Here is a 23571-nt window from a genome sequence, read left to right as displayed (position 1 = left end):
GAGACCGACAGGTGGGGCCGGGAAGAGGGGAAAAAGAAAGACAGCGGTTCAACTTGCAATTTCAAAAACGTGTACTTCCCGGGCTCCAAAAATCACCAAAATTTTACCAAAGCAAGATTAAATCATCAAGAACACAATGCAACAACAAGAGCTCAAAAATCTGTTAAGGATTGTTCACAAAAATTCTAACAACATTGCAGTTTTCAAACTTTCCAAGAATTTTATGGCTCGGGTTAGGCATTCAAAAATTGCACAAAAACATCCACAAATCACCATTTGAAATCTAGTATTTGAATAAAATATTTGGGGGCACAGTCACATAGCAAAATTTAAACTTACTTCACAACTTATACATAATTCACACAAGAAAAATGGATGGTCACATGTAATTAAGTGCATATGATGCTCCATAATGCTTTGATGATGCTCATGATGATGTTACTTAATTTTTAATCCCGTGCTTTAATTTTTGGGTCGTGACATTTCATTGGGAGCCGCGACCTTCCCTTGTCTGATTTGGACTCGGTTTGCTCCGATTTCGACGTGGATATAGCGGGCCGTGGTTGCCGCTGCGTCAGAGAGAGCGAGCGGCTTTGTCGCGGCGCGGAAACTAGCTTTCGACTCCCGGGCGGGGCAGCCGGGTAGCCGCCAGCGGCAGGTTCGCTGCGTCGTCTGCTTGGGGTTGGGACTTGCGAGCGACGTCTCTCGCCTTTCCCTTTCCCGTGCGCGCGGTAGGAACGACGGTCACCTCGCACTCATTCCCCGGTCGCCCTCCCCGGTTGCGCGGCCACGTACGGCCCTCCGGTTGGTCCACACTTTTTCTCCGCCCCCTCGAACCGAGCCCGTTCGCGTCGAGCGATTAGGATCTTGTTCCTTCTGTTTCGTGGATGAGGGGGGCAGAGCATGGTGAGCAGCAGCTCGCGGCTGCGAGCGAATTTGGAGGGGTTCTTTCGTGTTCGGTTCCATGGATTCATGTGTGCTGCTCTTGCTTGTCTGGTGATTCAGGAGGAGGAGGCGGCGGCTGACGGGCGCTGATCGGCGGATGGCGCGTCGGATTGGAGCAGTGGAGCTTGGGGGATTCCGAGCCCCTCGGGAGGGGATCGAATGCGGAGCCTGCTCGTCGGATTGCGAGGAGCTCTAGTTTCAGCTTCGCACTCTGTTCTTGTCGCCTGCCTCAGCTAAGCTCTGACTTTATTCAGTCCTTGTTGCAAGTTGCTGTTTGCTCTCCCGTATCCTGCCTGTTCTGGGCGTCCGCTTGACTTGAGATTCAGAGGAGATGGACGACGAGGACTACTCGTGGGTGCGGCGCACCAGATTCTCGCAGTCCATCGTCAGGTCCAGCTCCGGCAGGGAGCAGTACGGCGCGTTCATCGAGCAGTTCAGTCGCGGCGCCGAACTGAAGCTCAACGGATTGGGCACGGGGCGCAGGCTTCCTGGCCAGAATCTACAGCCCTTGGCGAAGGGATCCGTGCTCTCGAACTCGGCCTCGGCAAGGCTGACGATTCCCAAAGCCAAATCGGCAGGCCCTCAGTCGGAACGGAAGCTGAAGCATGCGTCTTCAGAAGGCCAATTCAACCGAGACAGGAGCAGTGATCGCTCGTTGCGACAAGCATCGCCGAAGCAGGACCGGAAGGGGGTCGGCCTGAGCTTGGACATTCCACAGCGGCATGCCGTTCGGCCATCCGACGACGAGAGCCCGGACGCGCTGGATTTCTCCTTCCACTCGGACGAGCAAAGCCAGAGGCTTCAGAGAGTGTGCTCCAGCCCTGCTCCTTTCTACTCGCAGGATGCTGCATCACCAGTTGATGATTCCAGAGCGCGAAGTGCATCTATGAAGGGCACCGGAGAGGTACCGAAGCCGACGCCAAAGCCGAAGCGCAGGGCAAAATCCCCTATCCCCAAGCGCGCCATCTCTGACGTGTTCAAGGAGGCCAAGGCTGCCACCAAGCGATTCTCCAGCCCGCAACGGCAGAGGAAGCCCACGTCTCCAAGGTCACCTGATGACAGCCCTCCGTTCGGCTTCGCTTCGCTGAGAACACCAAGCAAACTGAAGATTAATAGGAGGACCTCCTCATGGCCGAGGAGGAACTTTGACGATGGACCAGCAAAGGTTGCTGCATCGGATATCCTTGAGAGATGGACAGTTGACCGCTCGCAGTTGCTCATCGGCCACAGATTTGCATCCGGGGCGTATAGCCGATTGTTCCATGGGATCTACAAGGAACAACCTGTTGCTGTGAAGTTTATCAGGCAGCCTGATGATGGTGAGGATGACGAGTTGTCTGCTCGGCTTGAGAAGCAGTTCACTGCAGAGGTTACCATTCTGGCAAGGCTCCAACATCGAAATGTCATCAAGGTAACTACATGAACTTTCTTGTAACATTTTGTTCTGGTGCTTACTGCTTACCCTTGCATCGGCTTGGCAGTGAATTAGTGCATGTTTCTTTTGCACACGCAATCGTGACAATTGCTATATTATTTTTGTGTAGTTATTCTTTTCTACCTATTCATGGATCGACAATCCAATATGCACATATATACTAGGATTTACCCTTTTTTGCAGAAAGATGTGACTTGCCCCTTTTTTATGGTTGTTGAGTAGTATGTGTTGCACCTGAAATCATTAACAAGCATCAACACGCATCAGCAATACATTGCAGAGTTTTGGCACATATTTAGGATCGCAATCATGTGAGCCATGATTAATTTTTGTTCCACAAACATGGGGTTTTTTTTCTGTTCTGATGCTTACCCCCTGAATTAGCTTGGTAATGAATTAATGCATGCTTCTGTCGTAAATGTAATCACAATAATTGCTACAATTTGCTGTTCTTACGCTTTTCTACCTATTTATGGAACAATCCAATATAAACTTATAAAGATAGTATTTGCCTCCTTTTTTATGGCTGTTGAGTCAGTATGAAGCACGCCTGAAATATTTAACAGGCACAACATGCATCACCATAACATTGTATTGGCAATTTGGCACATCGCCTGGACAGCACTAATGTGAGCCACAACTATTTTCTGCTTTTTTTTTCTTCTTTTGTCTACACACATGAATTTTCCTACCACAATATCCTGATGTTTCTGCTCAGGAATAGAGCACGCTTAGCACAATGCAAGCATCTTCGCCTAGCCATAAAAGCATATAGAGGAATATTCTGGTCAATACATTCGACTTGTTTGGCCAGCTACTCCTATAATCAAGGTTAGGTTATCTTATTTGTCAATCATATGGCATACGGAGGTACAGATTTTTTTTATTTGCACAATCACCAAAAATAATTTCAGAAAAAGGAATCTAAAACATTTTAATTGGTACATATCAGAACTATATAACAAAGGCTATGCCATCGGATAGAAGCAACATTTTGGCACATTACTTCTCTAGGTGTCTTCGGACACACTAGTATTACAGCAAAAGCTGTTTTCTGATTCATTCCAATTGTTATGAATAGCTTGTTGGAGCGTGCAATTGTCCACCGGTCTTCTGTGTCATCACCGAGTTCCTTTCTGGGGGTTCTTTGAGGGCTTTCTTACGCAAGCTGGAGCGTAAGACTCTTCCAATGGAGAAGGTCATTTCTATTGCTTTGGATATCGCTCGTGGCCTGGAATACATTCACCTCCAAGGAATTGTTCACCGTGATGTGAAACCTGAGAACATTCTATTTGATGGAGAATTCTGCGCTAAGGTCGTCGATTTTGGAGTGGCCTGTGAAGAAGCACACTGCAATTTGTTAGGGGATGACCCGGGTACTTATAGATGGATGGCACCAGAGATGTACAAGCACAAGCCATATGGCCGGAAGGTTGATGTTTATAGCTTTGGACTTGTCTTGTGGGAATTAGTCACTGGTACACTCCCTTATGAAGATATGACGCCACTCCAAGCAGCTTTTGCAGTTGTCAGTAAGGTGTGTGCTCTTCTAACTCAAATTCCCCATACAGGTTTCATCAATTTATTTTCCATAAGTGCGGAGTTCCACTATAAATACTAAGAAACAAAATAGTCTCTTCTTTAATACAATGAAATGCATTTCTTCTGTGTTCGGAGAAAAACGTGCTTAGAAATGATCAGTTTTTTGGGCTACTTTGGCTGACTTTCATACCCGATATCTCTAGTGCTCTTGTTCTGATGAGCTGTTTGAAAATGAAAATGACAAGCATGAGTTCTCATTTCAGAACTTGAGACCGGCTATTCCTTCTAGCTGCCCGGCAGCAGTAAAATTCCTGATTGAGCAGTGTTGGTCCTGGCAACCAGAGAAGAGGCCTGAGTTTCGACAGATTGTTTCAATCCTTGAAAACCTCAAGACAGTTCTTGAAAGAGATGGAATGCTCGACAAAATCCCAAGCTTCATCTGCCAGCCCCAGGAATGCAACGATCAGAACAAGAAGAAGGTTTCCAGCTGGATCCAGAGGCTCTCATACACTCAACCTGATTTTTCCGGACCTCCACCCCCAAAGTTACTGTAATTATGCGTCTTCTTGTCAATTTTTAGTAGCGCGTGTTATCTGGTAGATAGCAACTCTGTAGATTTATTTTCTTCTCCTTTTTTTTGTTGAGAGATCAGAAGTTTTTTCATGGTATATACTCGGACACAGTGCATACATTTTTTAGGATCATAGTAAACACCTGTTTGGCTACCTCAATAGGTGTTGTTCTGATGATACTTGAGAGCATATGGTAGAAAACAGGGCCTAAACCAACGCTGAAGCCTTGTGAAAAGCGGGCCGTGTCTAGTTAAATATCGGCTATTTTTGTTTTAGTTAACAGTTAGATTTTTTCATCCACCAGATGCGTAACACCCCATCCACGTCGCTTTATGTAACCAGAAAAAATGATCGATTTTTTAAAGAAGTTTTTCAATCGGAGTATGAGTGAATTGTTATAAATAGCTGAAAACAAGTCTCTGTAGCCGCTCCAAGAAAGACATGTCACATCTAAAACAGACATCCACTCTCTTGCGTTCTTATGGGTAAAAGGGAAGTCCTCAAAGGAGACAAAGTGAGACTGACTCAACTGAACAAACACCCTGCCTAGCAAGAAACCAGCCCATGATGCTTGGATGCCCATGACCAATTATGCATGGATGACAGAGAGCAAAATTCTACTAAGACTGGCCGACTATTATGGTACGTAGCAATTTTGTTGTGAAAATTAGTGTTTGGTTCATGATTGGGTCATGCTGAGGCCGGATGGAATGAATAGCGTGAGAAGACGTTAACATCCTCTGGGCTGGACCGGGGAAAGTCCGGCCTCTTTTCAAGCTGAAAACTGGGATTGATGATACATGAACGCGTTTGATTCGGATCTTGAGCCAAAAAATTTAGAAATATGGTCAGAAAAGTCATAGGTTAAATTGCAAAAATCTCTCAATTCCGACTTCTTCTCGTCAGCTTCTTCACGACTACGTGTACGTATAGTATACACATTACATAGTGGCACGTGGGCATTCAAGCAACCTGATATAGTGGATGTAAACTGAAAACTCACAACCTCACAGGTAATGTGCCCCGAAATGAACATGGGACTTTTCAGTCGTCGTCGCCAGGGTGGGAATCGACAGCGATCATCACACGACCTCCACCGCGGTGCGGCCGCCGAAGTCGAGCGTGAGCATGGACGCCCTGAACCTGGGCGGCTTCTCGGGCGAGCCGACGGCCACCGCCGCCGCTCCCCCGGGCCCCGGCGCGACCCGCTCCGGCGTGCCCAGCCACTTGGCCTCCATGTACCGGTGCTTCCTCCAGGGTGCCATGTGCATGCCGCTCTCGCGCGCGCACTGCCTGCCCGCGTCGCACATGACCCGGACCACGGCCCGCAGCCTCTCCGAGCGGCCCACGAACACCTCCGGCAGCGCGGTCACCAGCGCCCTGTACTCCGCGCCGCCCCGCGCCATCTCGAACTCGGCGCGGAAGCTGGGCTCGATCACCACGCGCACCGCCTTGCCGCTCCTCGTCGGCACCACCACGTCCACGTAGCTGTGCTCCCCTGCTCACACACACAGATGGGCTCGGGCTCGGGCGAATCATGGTTGGTGGTGGCTCAAGTGACCATGTGCGTCATCATGTGAGTTTTGCACGGTCATGGCGTTACACATTTCAGACAACGATTTCTTCTAGTGACCAGACAAGAAAGAACAGATGGACCATTCCACTTGTTCGTCCCATTTGGGCTCCAGCCTTTTTGTGTTCTGCAAGCGCCAAAAAAAAAAATGCAGAGTGATCGTTACCTGATGGGATTTCTGGGTTGCGACACCACTTGGTCCTGCAGATGGCGCTGTTGTACGCGGCGTCGCGCAGGCGCTCCGCCACGAAGTGAAGCGAGCAGCCCCGGCAGCCTCCCGCGGCCGCGCGGCTCGCGCAGGAGCAGACGCCGCCGGGCGTGGCGCGCATCTGCCTGACAGCCTCCTCCGCGTCCTCCTGGATCCGTCTCTCCGCGGAGCTCCTCTTGGCAAGCGCTTCCTGCACGTCCGCATCAATCAACGCGCGCGTTTGTCACGACTAGACACCATGGCGCGCACGAGTCCAGATGCAGCAAGAACGCACAAATCAATTGGCTTGAAAATAAAAAAGACATGATCTTGTTCTTCATTAGTTAGATCATACTAGATGATTGTGATTCTGCTAACAGCTTGCCAAATAGGCAAGCGGATGAACCTCAAACTGTCAGGTTCATTCAGCAGCAGCAGCAGCCATAAACACAAAAAAGACATACACTGATTTGTTTCCGGATCGCCGAGAAAGGGAAGTGACTTAAATGCAACAGCGAGAACTGCTCCTGCCAGAACGCGCTGCTCTCGGCGCCTCCGCCGCCGCTGGACCCCTCATCGTCGCTGCCATCGCCGCCGCCGGCGGCGGCCTCCTCCGTCGCCCACCTCTCCCTCTCGGCCTCCTCGTAGAAGCCCAGCACCATGTTGGACAGGCTCATCTCGTTGCCCGCGGCGGTGGCGGCCTCCGCGACAACCATTCCCGCCGAAGCTTTCCGCGGGATCAGGCTCCGTGTGCTGCGCTGGGCTCCTTGATCGCCGCTTCTTCTGTGGCCGCAGCCTGTTGCTTCCCGCCGGTTTTTATATCCGGGGATGTGTGGGGGACGTGGCGAGGCGGCACTGGTTGGCGCGGTAGCTGTGGGCCCCGCGTGGAACGGATAGAGGCGATTTCAGAGACGGGGACAGCCCAGGTTGGTTGGAATGGGTTCGAGAACAGCACGGATCCACGTCGGGTGATCGCCTGCTGACTGCTGGTTTGGTGGATGGGACGGGTGTGTGTGTATGTATGTATGTCTCCCCGCGCCACGCTGTCCGCGCCCGTGCTGTGGAGACAGCCTCTCCCTCTCGTCCTCCTGCCGGCCCGCTCCCGTGCTGTGCTCGCCCACCTGCCCGACCCGACCGGCCACGCGACGCTGCCGCCGGCCGAGCGCTCCAGAAGATGCGACACCGTGCACGCCGCCGCGAGCGGCGCGGCGCCACGGCAGAGCGGACGGGACGAGTCCGGACGCTTCCAAGGATGATGGGCTCGGCGTCTCCGCCCTCCGGTCCGGGGTGTGTCGGGCCGTCGAACTGGGTGGGCGCGCGCAGCAGCAGCCGGCAGACGGATCGAGCTGGGGACCGATCAAGAGACATGTCGCCGAGACGGCACATGCCTGGCTGGCTTCTGGCTGGTATCGTTTCCCTTCCAAAACGCTCCGTTCCTTGCACGTTTCTCGCGTAGAGAGCGAGAGAGCAGGAGTCTGGTAGGGCTTTGCTTTCGTGGGATGCACGGGTTGGCCGCGTATGAAGGGTCCGATTAGGAGCCATGAGCAGAACAGCAGAAGTGAAGGGTGCGTGGCGGGCTGTGAAATCCAAGAGTGGGCTGGGCAACATATGGGCTGACATCGCAACCAAGAACACCCCCCCGGCGTCACGAAGCCCACACAGGTGCGGCAGCAAATCTGGCTCGATGAGATTTGAATCCAACAAAGGTGCGCCACGTGCTCTGTTGCCTGCTAGCCATAGAGCATACAGAAACCAAGCAAACATTTTGCTCTGTTACCGAGCTGGGGGGACGCCTGTCTAAAAGTTTTGTACAAGTTGTCTCCAAAAATGAGCCAGAGAGACGGACAAAGGGAACTCAAAATTCCTGGAATTTCGAAACAAGCCAAGCGGCACACTGCCTCCGCCAGATGCCTGCACGCATGTGCACCTGACGTTGTCACGCACTAGTAGCCCATAACTTTGTGCTCGTCAAAATTTGTAGGTTGCTGCATCATTGGCACGATTTGTGGAGAGTTCAGCTTTCTTCAGAATAGAAAGCCTACGGGTTGATGATTGCTTGTGCTCCAGCTTTCACGTCACGCCCCAGGCGTGCAGATAGATGTATTTGCCTATTGGAATGAAATAGGAATCATCAAGAGAAAAAGGATGCATTTATTTTACCCGCAAAAGGGGGATAAGACTTGGACGCTGAGGTTAAAATGCACCGTCTGCATCGGATTTTTATCTGCAGAATTCTTATGAAGTTCATGCATTCGATTAGGAAACGGGAGTGCAGATTTCTGAAATTTCAAAAAAGTGAGGTACTGAGAGTGCAGTAAAACCACAAATTGCAGTATTCTCGCTGAATATTTCTACTTTTATCCAGAAACCAAATTTCTCGGACCACCATTTTCACCTCACCGTGACACTGTCCATGATCACGACTCATCACGAGCCGGATTCAGTCAAGAGTTGCCGCGAGGGGTATATGTGGAAGTTGGAAAATTTCGGGGTGCGCCCGTGCATCCCAGCACCGTCAGCTGGATCCGCCCCCGCGGTGGCGGCATGAGCGGCGGGGCGTCGCTGGGGCTCAGGCCGTCGGGGAGCTATGGATCGCTGCCGCAGCAGCAGCAGCAGCCAGGCGGCTGCCATTCGTCGCCGTCGCCCGCGCCGTCGGTGTCCCCGCCGGTCGCCGCGCGGAAGCCCGCCAAGATGTCGCTCGGCGGGGCGGGCGGCGGCGGCGGCCCGCGCGTGTTCGCGCGGATCTGCAAGCTCGCCGGCCGCCGCCAGCGGATGCTGCTCCTCCTCCTCGTCGCCGTCGCGGTGGCCTTCTGCTTCCTCTTCTCATCACTTGTCAGTAAAGGTGGTGGTTGTCTCGCCTCGTGCTCCACTTCTAATCCGTGAGGCTGTTTCAGTCACTAGATTAGATATCGTGAAAATGTATTGTTATTTTCTTTCTGTCATGCGGTTGTGTAGTCTACTCGGTAAGTTCAAAGTAATGATGCAATGCAACTTGAAAGTAATATTATTCTAACATTCACATTAATTTTTGTTTGTACCTTACATGCATTGCAAGTTTACTTAGACATGGGCTTTAGGATGTTAGCGAGTGTTAATGCACATTTTTTATTCCCCACCAACTTTGATTCTAGCTGACTGATATATGATGCAAATGGGATTATAATAGTATACTGTAGCAATTCAGGTTACTCCGATCAGCACTGTGTGATTAAACAATAATATTGGGAGTGCATCCGAAGTTTTCAGTTCTTTGGTTATGACTACGGATCAGCCAATTTTCTAGAACTGAAGTAGACACTTGTTGGGAAATATTGTGTTTGATCTAGCTGATGTGCCTTAGTCATTTCTAAAGTTGATACCTGATGATGATGCTGTCAAAGTTTGCCTTTGCGGTGCCAGCTTTGTAGATGGGTTCATCTTACTAGAATTGTTCGTTTTAAATTATTTGATCAACTGGATGAGAGTGTTTGTGCCTGGTGCTTTCCTATTTCAATATGCAACTCATATGACTTCTGCTGACCATTTGGCAATTTGACATTTAACAATTCATTAGAATACTTTGGTCCATTTTGTCAAGCAGTCAATCTGGATTCCTTTTTATTGTTAGACCTTACAATACCAAAAAGTTGGTTTGGTTCTCCGGAGTCTTATTTGGGACTTAAGATCTTATCCCCCTCCTGGAAAAGTGGGGAGCTAAAGGTTTTCAAATTTTTTATCAAGGTCCTAACACCCAAACTATCCTATGTAATGCCAAGTTAACATTTGACAAACTTTAGAGGAGGGATTTCAAAATGTACATTGTGGTAACTCATATATGCACACTTTCTTCTTGCCTTTGCCTCCAGTGTTGATTAGCCTATTCCATCACCAATTCACCGTTAAACTTTATTGAGAAAATAAGGAAAGGATTTCACTGCCACTTATTTGGTGTAATGTAATGTTTCCCTAGCAATATGTGTTTGTCAAACAACTATTATTGAGCTTGCAGCCACAGCTAAAAGCACATTTTTCACATGCATCTGTCCATGCTGGTGATTCTACTGTATATATGTTGTGCAACTATAATTGTAAAGTGTGACCTCATTTTTCATGCCCAATGTTGTGTTCTATACATTATTATTTTGAACAATAACCGGATTGAACAAATCTGTTGTAAAAAATTCTGTACTAAAGTAAGATGTAACCTTTAGCTGTAAGTATTTGTTTTTTCTTATCTTTTTTTTTCACCATCGTATGTGTGTTGCACTGTTGCAATATACTGAACTGCAAGGTTTTCCTTTTGCCTTGTTTAGATGAAGATGCATCACCTGGTGTTGAGACGATGCTTGTATTTTCTGATCATGTCCGGAGCTTTGTGAACCCTGTTTGGACATCATCTGGCAGATCAGTAGCCCAGAGAGATTCACTGACTGCGAATGGTCTGGTTACAGGATCACAGATGGAAAGACAATCTGATAGTAGTCAAAAACAAGTTCAGGGTCTCATACGGAGTTTTCCACCAGCTGTTGTTCTGAATCACCATCCTTGTGAAAATTTCTCTTTGTCTCCTCCACCTATTGATAGAAAACGTACTGGACCACGACGTAAGTTTATAGTCTTGACTATTCCAATTCAACGCTTCATTAGTTCTGAATCTAAACTGATGTATTTTAAACTTGTATAGCCTGTCCAGTTTGTTATTTGCCTGTTGAGCAAGCACTGGCACTGAGACCAGCTCAGCCATCCACATCACCTGTCCTTCAAAGCTTAAATTATATGTCTGAAGAGAATTTAGTTTCCAAAGATTCAAATGGTGGTTCTTTGTTTGGAGGTTATCCATCCCTGGAGGAACGAGATAAATCTTACGACATAAAAGATTTGATGAAAGTACATTGTGGGTAGGTCCATACATCTCATATGCTTTAAAGACCATGTGATGACTGTATACAATGACCATTATCGTTTTCTTTTGTAGCTAACCTACTGTTTATCATCAGATTTGTAAGAGGGACGATACCTGGTCTTAATACCGGGTTCGATATTGATGAAGCTGATCGTTCTGAGATGCAGCAGTGCCAGAGGACTGTTGTTGCCTCTGCTATTTTTGGTAACTACTACCATGTACTCCAGTTCTTGTTACCAACTTCTTGCACACTTGCTTACATGTATTTCCTCAGGAAACTATGATATACTGCAACAACCAGAAAACATCAGTGAATCTTCGAAGGATACTGTTTGCTTCTTTATGTTTCTGGATGAAGAAACAGAAGCTGCACTAAAGAACTCCACTACTATTGACCATACCAAAAGAATCGGGCTTTGGCGTGTAGTTGTTGTCCGCAACCTACCATATTCAGATGCAAGGCGCAATGGAAAGGTAGTACAGTTGGCGATTTTGATTTTTCCCAGTCAAACCTGTGGTTTATGCAATGTACCATTTTGTTTTTAGTTTCTTTCCATGAAGTGAATATGGAAGACTGTGGATTCCATATATTAGTAGTTGTTATTCCATTCTTAATATTCTCCTGACTTGAAATTTATTAATGCGAATCAGCATCAACAATTTTGTTGGGTTTGCTTTTATCATTTATGGACCCCGTGATCTTTTCCTTGTACAGGTTCCAAAATTACTACTTCATCGGCTTTTTCCTAATGTGCGATATTCAATTTGGATTGATGGGAAACTTAAGCTAGTGAGGGATCCTTATCAGGTATTAGAAAGGTAAATATTTTAACTGCACTATTTACTTTTCACATAGCTCAGGGAACATTTGGATATGGTGTTAGAAAGTAAGTTCTCTAGTTGCAAGTGCCACTAATGTTCCATTTGTTTGCCCTTATGTTACAGATTCTTGTGGAGGAAGAATGTTAGCTTTGCTATTTCCAGGCATTACAGGCGCTTTGATGTCTTTGAGGAAGCTGAGGCCAACAAGGCTGGTGGAAAATATGATAATGCTTCAATTGATTACCAAATAGAGTTCTATAAAAGAGAGGGTTTAACCCATTATTCATCAGCTAAACTTCCTATAACGAGCGGTAATTGCTTCTCCCCCCTGATTCCTGACCTATTAATATTTACATTATGTCTTCCTGATATCAGTATACTCTGATTAACAGATGTCCCTGAGGGCTGTGTGATAATTAGGGAACACATCCCCATAACAAACCTGTTTACATGCCTTTGGTTCAATGAAGTTGACCGCTTCACCTCCAGAGATCAGCTAAGCTTCAGCACGGTTAGGGATAAAATAAGGTCGAGAGTTAATTGGACTGCAGACATGTTCCTGGATTGTGAAAGGCGTGATTTTGTTGTTCAGGTATTTTCAGTTTTTTTTGTTTGGTTTATTGCCACTGTTTTTCTGTACACTTTTGCTGTGATATACATTATCGATAGATCATAGAACTAGGATTTTTGCTTTAGTGATAAATGAAGTAGGGAAACAACACATTCTTTCTGATCAGAAAGCCTAAAGTTCCATTTGCTCACTACCGATCACTTCTTTTCTTACATCACTCTTACTTTACAGTCATACCACCGAGAACTGTTGGAACAGCGGCAGGCTACCTTAAGAGGTCGGCCTCCCCTGTGGCCTCCTATGGTGCAGATACAGCCAAGAAAGATGCTTCCAGACAATGCAGCAAAGGAACCTGGGAAGGCTTCATCAGCCAAGAAGTTACCAGGGAAGCGTACACGTGATAAGAAATCAAGCTCGAAACGAAGTCATCGAACTAAAGTAATTGGTGGGAAGGAGGCAATTCAACTGTAAATCTCCTGGCAGTTTTGCTCCTATACAATTGCGGATCTGACGAACAGCATTCCAACATGGTTTTACTATTTAACTTGTATTCACGCTCCCCTCCCAAAGGCTCGAAAATTTTGTCAGGAAGTGTTGATAGAGAACTGAAATTCTTTGTTGTAAATAAACATTTTTTTTAGATCAGAGATGGATTCAACTAGCGGCTGATTCAGCTCAGTTCATCTTGGAGGTAGTCTTGGGGCAGGTGTTAAATAGTACATGTATTCCTGATGATCGGTATCATTTTTCAAGTGGAGGTAGTCTCTTGCCGCCGGATGGAAAGAGGGGAGGAGCCGCAGGTGGCTACGAGACTACAGGAGCAGGCTAGGTGTGTGTTCTGGTCTGTGGCGGCCGTGCCGGATGTGGATATGGCTGGTGATGGACTGATGGTTCGCTTTGGCCTTTGGGTTTGGTGCTGGGTCTGGGTGGCTGGGTGCCGTGTGGTTTGCTGCCTGGCGTCGTGTCGCTCAGCCTCACGAAAACGATTAAAAGTTTCTGCCGCTCGGCCTCACGAAAACGATTAAAAATTTCTGCGGCATTGATAGATTGACTGGCTTGTGTAGTTGTAATGGGTAGGGCCACCTGCTGACAGGGTTCAACTTTGCTTAGCTGCAAAAATTTTATTGTTTATTTGTTTTCTGCTGCAAGAAGAGCGTGACGGGAAAGTGCTATACAATTTGCACATAACTTTTGTTCCGAAAGAAGCTGAAAACTTCGCAAATTTCTTAGATTTATAAGTAAATCCAGCGTCAAATTTTGTAAGCAAAAGATTATGGCTGAGAAGCTTCACAACATCCAGTGATCAGCAGCTACTCAATGATCCTAAAGAACGTAAGAGACAACGAGAAAGAAACGGTATGGACAACTATGGACAACTATCTGGTCAGCAAAAAGGATAAATTACTAAAAAACGTCGTGAAGCTCGTCAACAAAAGAAAGTTCTAGCTGAACTTGATGTAGTACACTATGAACACATGGGGTTAGGGCAATTTGTGCAAGATAAAATACAACGCACATCCGAGCAAATTGAAGCAAGGCATGCAAATGCTAGGGCACGTTATGTAAATTTAAAACCAGAGCACAAAAGCGATACATGATCGTCAGAGGTTGCTATATGCAAATATGACATTTGAGCAAAAATATACAAAGAAGAATCATGAAAAAGCACGTCTTGCGATGCGACGTAACACTTTGAGTAAGAATTCCATCGCCATGGAGAATCCTTTGTATAACTCATCAAATTCAAATTGAAAGGAATTCTAGAGAATATGTTCGGTGTCAATGTTCTTAAGTGTTAGAGTGTGATGTGAGATCGAGAATATTTGTTTCATCTAACTATGTCTATACAAGTTATGATTCTATGGTGTGTGATCTTACAATCTAATATTGCTCAAAGACAAATGCTACTACTAAGAATTCTGATCGTGACAACTTTGGATTCTATTTTTACCGTTGTGTTTAGCTAAAATTAATAAGCCTGCTGGTTTGCCCACGAATTTCAAATCCATTTTGAAAGTAATTGAGGTGAACCATAAATCAAGTAGTCATCTGAATTTTAGCCATGTTTGTTGGGCAAGAGTTATGTAAGAATTTTGTTTCTCCCGTTGCCACGCACGGGTATATTTGCTATCAAAGGTAAATTGAACAAGAAAGCTACATACCATTCTCATCCGCTCGCTGAACGAGTGTTTATCTGTTGCAATTGGATTGTAAGAGCCAACTCTAATTTGAGCACGTGGGTCACTGTCAGCTCAATGTACACATAGGCATTGAAGAAATGATCATCAAAATTGTATTTCAAGAAACCATGATCAACTTTACAGATACATTACGACTGTTAATACGATTCATCAGAACCAGAACAATTCTAGCTTGCCGGGCCGTTCTTGATCCTTCTGCCACGTTTGCTCTCGCGTTCTTGGCCCCGGCGCCGGTTGGCCCTCTGCGTGCCGGCCAGCCTGCGCCGCCATGCCGTTCTGGGCTCCAGCTTTGTTCCTCCATGTCCTTCCGACTCTGTTCTTGCACCGGCCAGCCCCCGCCGCCTTGTCGTTCTGGACTCCAGCTTTGTTCCTCCATGTCCTTCCGCTGTTTTTGCACCGGCGAGCCCCGCCGTCATGCCGTTCTGGGCTCTGGCCTTGTTTTGCCACGTCCTTCTACCTCCATTCTTGCACCGTCGAGTGCTCCGTCGGCTCAGCAAAGGCGAGCAGGACACGGCCGGCGCTGTCGTGGATCGCGCCGCCGATGCTGGCCTGCCCGGAGCCGTCGTGATAGACGGATCCATCGAAGTTGATCTTGAACCAGCCGCGAGGCGGCGGCGTCCACCGCACCAGCACGACGCGAGACGATGGATGGAACGGCTGCACCGCCGGCGACAGCTGCGACGCGCGGTAGCAGGAGCTCGGGAACAATGGCGCTGCCGTGGGGAGGAGCGAACAAGCCATCCGTTCTGGACGATGAGGCCTTTGACGAGTGGAAGTTATATTTATAACTAGCAGGAAGTTGAGTTGTGAGGCTATCAGGATTGCGCCACAATTACGCCATTACGTTGCGATCGGACCAAGGCATCCGGCATCGCGATAGGATTGAACATCATATTCCAAGCGGTTAATTTTAGTACACAAATCAAAGGTAAATTGAACATGGAAGACTCTGTTTACTAGGGATTTTGTGAAACTTACTCTTGCTTCTTCGGGAAAAAAATTCTAGTAGTAGGTCATTTTTTTCTACTTTCTTTCATTGTATTTTTTCTTTCTATTTTGGTTTGAGATCGAGTGTGGGGTAAACTTACTGTTGCTCCTTCCTAATCAAATGATTGCTCAGGCAAGTTCTTGAAAAAAAGCTAAGGTGTGAAGGACAAAGCTACATGTTCATCCCACTCGCTCGTTGAACGACTATTTATCCGTTGTGATCTGACTCTAGTTTGAACTCGTGGGTCAGTGTTAGCTGAATGAAAATGATTGTACACGCTTTGCAGGATGATACTAAAACTGTGTTTCAAGAACCATTATTATTTATTAACTTTACAAATACACCTACAATCTCTATGACAAACTCATTAACAGAAGGGATGCAGGAAAAGCCTCGGAGTATTCATGACCACCTGAAAGCTATTAAAGCAGCAAGGGCAAAAGAGAAGAAATCGGGCCTGAAGGGCTCTAGTCCTGTCAAGAAAATTGAGAAGCAGAAAAGATCAAAGAAAGCTCTGAGGCGGGGATCCTGGAGTCTATCCGGGGCATGCAGAACAACGGGTTGACAGTAGATGTTCAAGCTCCTGGACAAGGTGGGGTGAACAGCACTGGACATGAAGCTAAGGAGGTGGGTGAAGAATTCCCACCAGCCGGGAAGGGAGATGGTGACAATTATCAAGCGACAAGCAACCTGGTGGGAGCTCATGGCGAGCCCCACCAGGCGCAATGAATGCGCTAGCCTGGAAGTGCCGGGGGTCGGGGAACTCCCGGACAGTTCGTGAACTTTGCGGCTTTGTTAAGGCGCATAACCCCAAATTTGTCTTTTTATCAGATACTCGTATGAGTACTTCTAGAGTTAGAAATTTGTGTTGGAGGTTAGGTTTGCGTAATTGTTTAGCTGAAGCTAGTGTTGGTTTAAGTGGTGGTCTTGCCTTGTTTCGGGACGAATCTGTTGATGTCTCCCTCTTGTCGCAAGGTGAACGTTACATTGATGTCTTAATAAAAGAGGATCCCGATCAGGCCCCATGGAGGGTCACGTTTGTTTATGGAGAGCCTCGTGTCGAAAATAGGAGGTGCATGTGGAACTTGATGAGGGATCTTTGTGGCGCGTGGGATGGGCCTTTGGATGCTTATTGGCGATTTTAATTAAGCAATGTGGCAATACGAGCACTTCTCGAAAATGCCTCGTGCGGAGTGGCAAATGTTTGACTTCCGAGAAATCCTGAGCCATTGTGATCTACATGATCTGGGGTTTAGTGGGCTTCCTTGGACTTACAACAATAACCAGCCGGGGAATCGTAATGTGCGTGTGCGACTTGATAGAGGTGTGGCCTATTCTGAATGGTCACTTCTTTTCCCGGATGCCGGAACTAAACATTTAGGTTGTGTCTGTTCAGATCATAAGATGTTGCTTCTGTCCCTCGCAGAAGAGGAGAACCAAATCCGAGGACACAAGCCCTTCCACTATGAAATTATGTGGGAAAGGGAGCCGAGCCTAAGTGCAGAAATTGAAAAATCCTGGCTGCGTAGGAATCCTGGTAGTGATCTGGGTAGTGTAGCAGACAATTTGAAATCCATGACCGCTGCCTTAAAATGCTGGAGCATTGAGAGGTTCGGCCATGTCACAAGGAAAATAAATGAGCTCAGGAAAGAGCTAGAACTGCTGGAAAGTGATGATGCAATTCGTAACAGAGATGAAACACTACATACTAAGAAGGAACTAGATGAATTATTGTATAGAGAAGAGATGATGTGGCTTCAAAGATCACGCATTACATGGTTGAAGGAAGGGGATAGGAACACAAAATATTTTCATCGCAAAGCAGAGAGCAAAAAAGAACACAATTAGAAAGCTGAAAAGGAATGATGGAACCTGGTGTGCCAACCAGGAGGAAATGAAAGGTATGGCGCTGCAATATTTCAATGATCTTTTTACTAATGATCCTACTATTGCCCCAGATGACTTGGTGAACTTATTCGAAGCCAAAGTAACGGATGAAATGAATACGGCGTTGTGCAAGCCGTACACAGAAGAGGAAATCAGCTATACCCTCTTTCAGATAGGCCCTTTGAAGGCACCAGGGCCGGATGGACTTCCAGCTCGTTTTTTTCAGAGGAATTGGGGGTTACCGAAGGAATATATCATCCCGGTAGTGCCAAAATTCTTTGAAACATGTATAATGCCGGAATGTGTAAATGATACCAGCATTGTTCTTATACCAAAGGTAAATTACCCAGACTCTTTAAAGGATTTCAGACCGATCAGCCTCTGCAATATCCTCTATAAGGTAGTTTTCTAAATGTCTGGTGAACAGACTTGGACCTTTGCTTCATAATATCATCTCTCCAAATCAAAGTGCTTTTATTCCGGGTAGAATGATAACTGATAATGCTTTGATTGCTTGTGAATGCATACATGCTATTAACTCTAACACAAACGAGAGAAGTAAATTTTGTGCTTATAAGCTGGATTTGTCCAAGGCCTATGACAGCTGGGGATTTCTGAACAGTGTTCTTAGGGCACCTCCAGTGCTGGTTCGACCTTTGAAATCCACCTAAGCCGAACAAAAGTATGGTTCGCATGCTCTACTGCTGCATTCGACTGCTGCTCCAAATGAAACAATAAAAAATTCAGAACTGGATGGTGGTTGAGCACCTGCGCTACGTATAACGCCCATCCAGTCGTATACGTGGAGTATTTTAATTGAGATAGTAGCCCATGGTTCGAATCGTCTGCAGGCTTCGATTTTTGTTCTGACATTGAGCAGTCGACTGCCCCAGCATGCTCAGTTCGGTTTAGTCGAACCGTGCTTTTTCTCTGTTAGTTTTGGGAGCACACTGGAGCTTCCCTTATGAAGCTGGGCTTTCAAAGTGAATGGGTGCAATGAATTATATCTTGTGTGACATCGGTGCACTACCCAGTTCGCTTCAATAGGGTGCTAACGCAGCCCATTTCCCCATCGCGAGGTCTACGCCAAGGTGATCCTTTATTGCCATATTTATTTCTATTTGTGGCTGATGGTTTGTCTCAGTTAATTAACTGGAGAACGGCTAATAGGGAGATCAGTGAGCTGGCAATATGAAGAGCAGCCTCGGGTATCTCTCACCTCCTTTTTGCAGATGATACATTTCTAGGAGTGTAAACAGGTTAAAAGGTTTGCCAACGAGCTATGATAGGCAGTGAGGGAACACTTGAATTTGCCAGATGAGGAACATTTCACTTATACAGGGCCAGATTGGCTCTTATTGCTGTTGGATAGCTGCGGTGTCAAGGGCGTTGGGTCCGAGAGTAGATGACCCTCGGCTACGGAGTTCGTAGCCTCGGTCGGTAATGGCGTCGGAAATTCCTCGGAACGCCCAATGGTGAAGGAGGTGAGATTGAGAGAGAGAGAGAGAAGGGAGATTGGGAATATTTTATTATTGCTTACCCTAGATCATCCCGATTACAGCAAGTAAATAGTCTTTCCTCTAACAAATTTGGAAGGCAAACACTAAATTTAAGGCCCTGATATGGCCGGCTAACTGACTAGCTGCGATCGCAGCCATCACGCGCGCCTACGGCGCGGCGGCGGCGACGTCGTGCGCGGCCCCGCGGCGGGCCCGGCGCGTGTAGTGCCGGCCCCACATGACAGTCGGACTGACCAAAAGGAACTAATCTTGCTATTACTGTGGAGAGCCAGAGCCTGGACGGTCCACAATAATATAGTCCATCTGTCCGGACCTGTATCGGTTTCTGAATCGGTACACTTGTTGCTGTGCTATCAAGAAAGCCTGACGGAAATCCGACACCGGCCGGATCCTGATGATTGGAAAGGAAAGAGACTGGCAGCAGAGCAAGGTGCAAGCAAAGACTCGTCGACCTGATCAGAGGACGACTGGACTGGTGCCCTAGCTTGGCAGGCGCCTCCGGAGGGGTGGATGAAAATGAATATGGATGGCTCTTTTGTGGGGCTGCAGGGGTTGGTGTCATCGCACGCAGTCGACTGCACTGGCTCAGTGGTATTCACGGCATGGCGCGTGGTACTATTTAGATGCGCAGGGGCGGCAGAAGCAGAAGCTCTTGCGTGTGCAGAAGGCATACGCCTTGCACACAATGGTGTGATGAACCGATCATAATTGAGTCAGATTGTGCCCGAGTTGTTAATGCCTTTAGAAGTAAGAAGATGGATAAGGCTATGTTTGCTTACTATAGGATTTATTATAAGTCCCATCATATCGGATATTTGATGCTAATTAGAAGTATTAAACATAGATTAATGATAAAATAAATTCTATAACCCCTAGACTTTTTTTAGACAAATCTATTAAGCCAAATTAGTCCATGATTAGCCCATGTGATGCTACGGTAAACATGTGCTAATCATGAATTAAGTAGACTTAATAGATTCGTCTCGCGAATAAACCCTAGACTTATGCAGTTAGTTTTATAATTAGTTTATGTTTAGTCTTTCTAATTAGTATCGAATATACAGGATTTATTCTAAGCATCTGGAAGCCAAACAGCCCTTAAATCCAAACTGTCATTGGCGCTCCATGATTGAAGGATAGTTCAAGTAAAGAGAGAAAGCAATCAAGTTGCAAATGAGTTAGCTTTGTTAGCTAGAAGGAATACACACTCTTATGTTTGGATGAGGCAAGCGCCTGTGTGTGTTTCGACCCTCATCCTTAATGACTGTAAAAACACCTCCTCCTAGTTAATAAAGCACTATCTTTACTCGCAAAAAAAAAGACTGCTAATCGTAGGGATAAAATTCATCAGAACGGGAAAAAATAAAGATGTAATGAAATATCCGAATCAGTCTCGCTCGATCCAGCGCTTGCTCGGGCCATTCTTGATCTGCGTGGGGTTTGGCCACTTCTGCAACGCTTGCTCTCACGTCCTTGGCCCGGTCGACCGGCTGGCCCTCCGCCGCCTCCCTCTCTGGTTTCTGTTGCCTCAGATGCACCGGCCAGCCCCGCCGCCCTCTCTGGTCTCTGCTGCCTCAGAATTCAGATCCACCGCCCAGCCATGCCGCCATGTCGTTCGTCGGTCTTCTAGTCTTGGTCTCCAACAAGTCAGAGAACCTCCTACGCCGGTCGCCGGACCACCTCGCGCTCGTGCAGCACGCCACGCCGGTCGTCCTCAGCCTTCTCAAGCACGGCAGACGGCACGATCCCTACCCACACCCCCGGGCAGTGGTAGGCCTGCCGGCAGAGGGTGTGCGCCACCGCGTTTCCCTCCCTGTAGACGTGCCTGACGTCGCAGCTGGCGAAGCACCGCAGCAGCCCTTGGAGCTCTTCCTGCATCGCGACGGGGATCCGCGTCTGCGTCTCCTCGCCGCGCAGCAGCTGCACCAGCACGAGGTCGTCGCCCTCGACCACCACCCGCCGCAGGCCCAGCCCGAGCGCGAGGCGAAGCCCGCGGATCATGGCGCGCGCCTCGACGATCCCGACCGTCGAGTGCTCCGTCGGCTCGGCGAAAGCAAGCACGACGCGGCCGGCGCTGTCGCGGATCGCGCCGCCGATGCTGGCCCGCCCGGAGCCGTCGTGGTAGACGGATCCGTCGAAGTTGATCTTGAACCAGCCGCGAGGCGGCGGCACCCACTGGACCAGCACGACGCGGGACGACGGCTGGAACGGCCGCGCCGACGGTGACAGCTGCGGCGCGCGGTGGCACGGGCCCGGAAAGAACGGCGCCGCCGCGGGGAGGAGGGAGGTGGGGCATGCCATTGCGCGGATGCGGTTTGAGCTTCACTGGATCGGGGCGGCCATTCTGAGAAGGATCGCGACGTTTTATGGACGACCTGCTCCCTCTTCGAGTTCGGAACTGAGGTCGCCGTCGAGTCGAAGTCGGAAGTGCTGCCGGCCAGCTGGCGTTAGGAATCCGAATCCGACAATACCTCAACAAAGCCGTGACTTCTGTAGATCTGTATGATCATAAATGAGCAGCGTACTTTTCACGGCGCAATAGAAGCAAAACAGTTAGTTGACTGCGCGTTGACCTCGACGAGTCGAGCTGACAGCCACCTCAGCAGCCTGGCTCCGATGCTCCCGTGGCGCCAGCCGGCGGCGTGCCTCCTGCTGGTGGCGCTGCTGGTTGGCATCCTCCCGTGCCGCCACGTGGCCAACGCCGCACTCCCCACGCCGGCGGCCGCCGCGGGGCTGCACCGGCACCCGGACGGCGCGGCGCCGGCGTTGCGCTCGCTGAAGCACCTGCAGGGCGCGGGGCGGGGCAGCCGCGTCGCGGGCGTCGCCGAGCTGAAGAGGCACATGGGGAGGTTCGGGTACATGCGTCCCGGGGCGGAGCACGACGACGCGTTCGACGACCACACGGAGGCCGCCGTGAAGCGGTACCAGTCCAGGCTCGGCCTGCCGGTCACCAGCCGGCTCGACCCCGCCACGCTCGGCCGGATCACCTCGCCGCGCTGCGGCGTCTCCGATGGCCGCGGGGCCGTGGTCATGTCGGATTCAGCGGCCAGCCGGTTCACGTTCTTCGACGGCGAGCCGCGGTGGACCGGGCCGGGCCCTATCGTGCTGACGTACTCCGTCTCGTCGGCAGCCACCGTCAGCTACCTACCGCCCGAGGCCGTGCGCGCCGCGTTTCGGAGCGCGTTCGCCCGGTGGGCGAAGGTCATCCCCGTGGAGTTCGTCGAGATCGACGAGGACTACTCGTACCACGAGGCCGACGTCAGGGTGGGATTCTACGAGGGCGACCACGGGGACGGCTCGCCGTTCGACGGGGAGAAAGGCGTCGTCGCCCACGCCTACGGCCCGGAGGACGGGCGGCTCCATTTGGACGCGGCGGAGCATTGGACACTGGACGTGGACAGCGAAACGGAGGGCTCGGCCTTGGACCTGGAATCCGTGGCGACACATGAGATCGGGCACACCCTCGGGCTCGGGCACTCGTCGTCCCCGGAGGCGGTCATGTACCCGTACATCAACTTCGGGGAAAGGAAGGTGGAGCTGAGCGTAGACGATATCGAGGGCGTTCAGCTGCTGTACGGGTCCAACCCGCGGTTCAGGCACGAGCAACACGACCCCTCTCCCTCCGTGTCACCGGGAAGGAGAAACTGGCTTGGTTCAGTTAGCTTTGTTTGTGTAGTCTTGGTCATGCTAGTGACACATGTAAAATAGACATCTTTCAATATCCAAGTGTACTATTAAGCAACATTTTTTATGAGGGAGTATAACTAAGCAATATAGTGCACACCTTAGCGTGATTCTAGTATAGAGAGAAGTTTCTTTCTGGTCTTGTGTTTCACTTCCACAATTCTCCATTTTATACACATTCCTAACAAATTTCTTTGATATTTCTGTCCCCATGTTTTTCCTATCCTAATTTCATAGGATTACGTTATGATGTCCACATTTTTATTTTCTAAAAGAAGATCCGGACCAAGCCAAAGCAAAGGATAGACTATCAAATAAGAAGAATAGAAATACATGTATAGGATGCGTTGAGTTTTTATTTTTTTTGGTGAGTTTTTAATTAAATTTAGCCATAATCAAAGCTTGTAAGGTGCCCACTGCTCAATATTCAGCACAATCCTTGTACTTCCAGCAAGCATCAGCATTCATATATGGCTTGTCAAAATTATAGACATACGGATCTCAAAAAAAATTATAGCCACTAAGCCACGCGATTATCACTGTAAATTGTACAACCTTTTAAGATGACAGATTGTTCGTATCTGACATCAACAAAGGTGAGTGTGTCATGCTAATCATATCATGTGTCCTTAAAAAATGATGATTTAAACTTCACATGATGCGATTAGCCATTTGAACTTCACATGATGCAATTAGCAAGTTTAAAGATCTGAATATGCATTTTAAATGTTTGAGGACCGGAATGACACTAAGTTCGAGGAC

At 48.4% G+C, this 23571-nt stretch overlaps 4 protein-coding genes across 4 annotated transcripts; 3 read left to right on the top strand and 1 right to left on the bottom strand.

The window, feature by feature from the left end:
• The first annotated feature begins 745 nt into the window (after nucleotides 1-745).
• On the top strand, nucleotides 746-4613 carry LOC112885897 (serine/threonine-protein kinase HT1-like). The gene is made up of 4 exons (XM_025951590.1): nucleotides 746-906; nucleotides 1006-2356; nucleotides 3462-3917; nucleotides 4186-4613. The coding sequence occupies exons 2-4, from the start codon at nucleotides 1277-1279 to the stop codon at nucleotides 4474-4476; spliced, it is 1827 nt and encodes a 608-aa protein (XP_025807375.1). The 5' UTR covers nucleotides 746-906; nucleotides 1006-1276; the 3' UTR covers nucleotides 4477-4613.
• Nucleotides 4614-5429: 816 nt separating this feature from the next.
• LOC112887175 lies at nucleotides 5430-7024 on the bottom strand. Its single transcript, XM_025953282.1, has 3 exons — nucleotides 6719-7024; nucleotides 6234-6465; nucleotides 5430-5992 (listed from the first exon to the last, which is right to left on the bottom strand). Exons 1-3 carry the CDS (start codon nucleotides 6968-6970, stop codon nucleotides 5577-5579), a joined length of 900 nt encoding a protein of 299 aa, XP_025809067.1. The 5' UTR covers nucleotides 6971-7024; the 3' UTR covers nucleotides 5430-5576.
• A 312-nt stretch (nucleotides 7025-7336) lies between these two features.
• Nucleotides 7337-13212, top strand: LOC112884132. The gene is made up of 11 exons (XM_025949474.1): nucleotides 7337-7660; nucleotides 7803-7960; nucleotides 8620-9096; nucleotides 10547-10837; nucleotides 10918-11131; nucleotides 11231-11340; nucleotides 11411-11610; nucleotides 11852-11955; nucleotides 12082-12269; nucleotides 12351-12550; nucleotides 12761-13212. The coding sequence occupies exons 2-11, from the start codon at nucleotides 7939-7941 to the stop codon at nucleotides 12998-13000; spliced, it is 2046 nt and encodes a 681-aa protein (XP_025805259.1). The 5' UTR covers nucleotides 7337-7660; nucleotides 7803-7938; the 3' UTR covers nucleotides 13001-13212.
• Nucleotides 13213-21741: 8529 nt separating this feature from the next.
• On the top strand, nucleotides 21742-22833 carry LOC112885241 (metalloendoproteinase 4-MMP-like). The gene has a single exon (XM_025950888.1). It carries the CDS (start codon nucleotides 21742-21744, stop codon nucleotides 22831-22833), a length of 1092 nt encoding a protein of 363 aa, XP_025806673.1.
• The last annotated feature ends 738 nt before the right edge of the window (nucleotides 22834-23571 follow it).

The sequence above is a fragment of the Panicum hallii genome, chromosome 3 (assembly GCF_002211085.1).
Source record: "Panicum hallii strain FIL2 chromosome 3, PHallii_v3.1, whole genome shotgun sequence".
NCBI classification, from domain to species: domain Eukaryota; kingdom Viridiplantae; phylum Streptophyta; class Magnoliopsida; order Poales; family Poaceae; genus Panicum; species Panicum hallii.
This window is presented reverse-complemented; position numbering and strand designations above follow the sequence as displayed.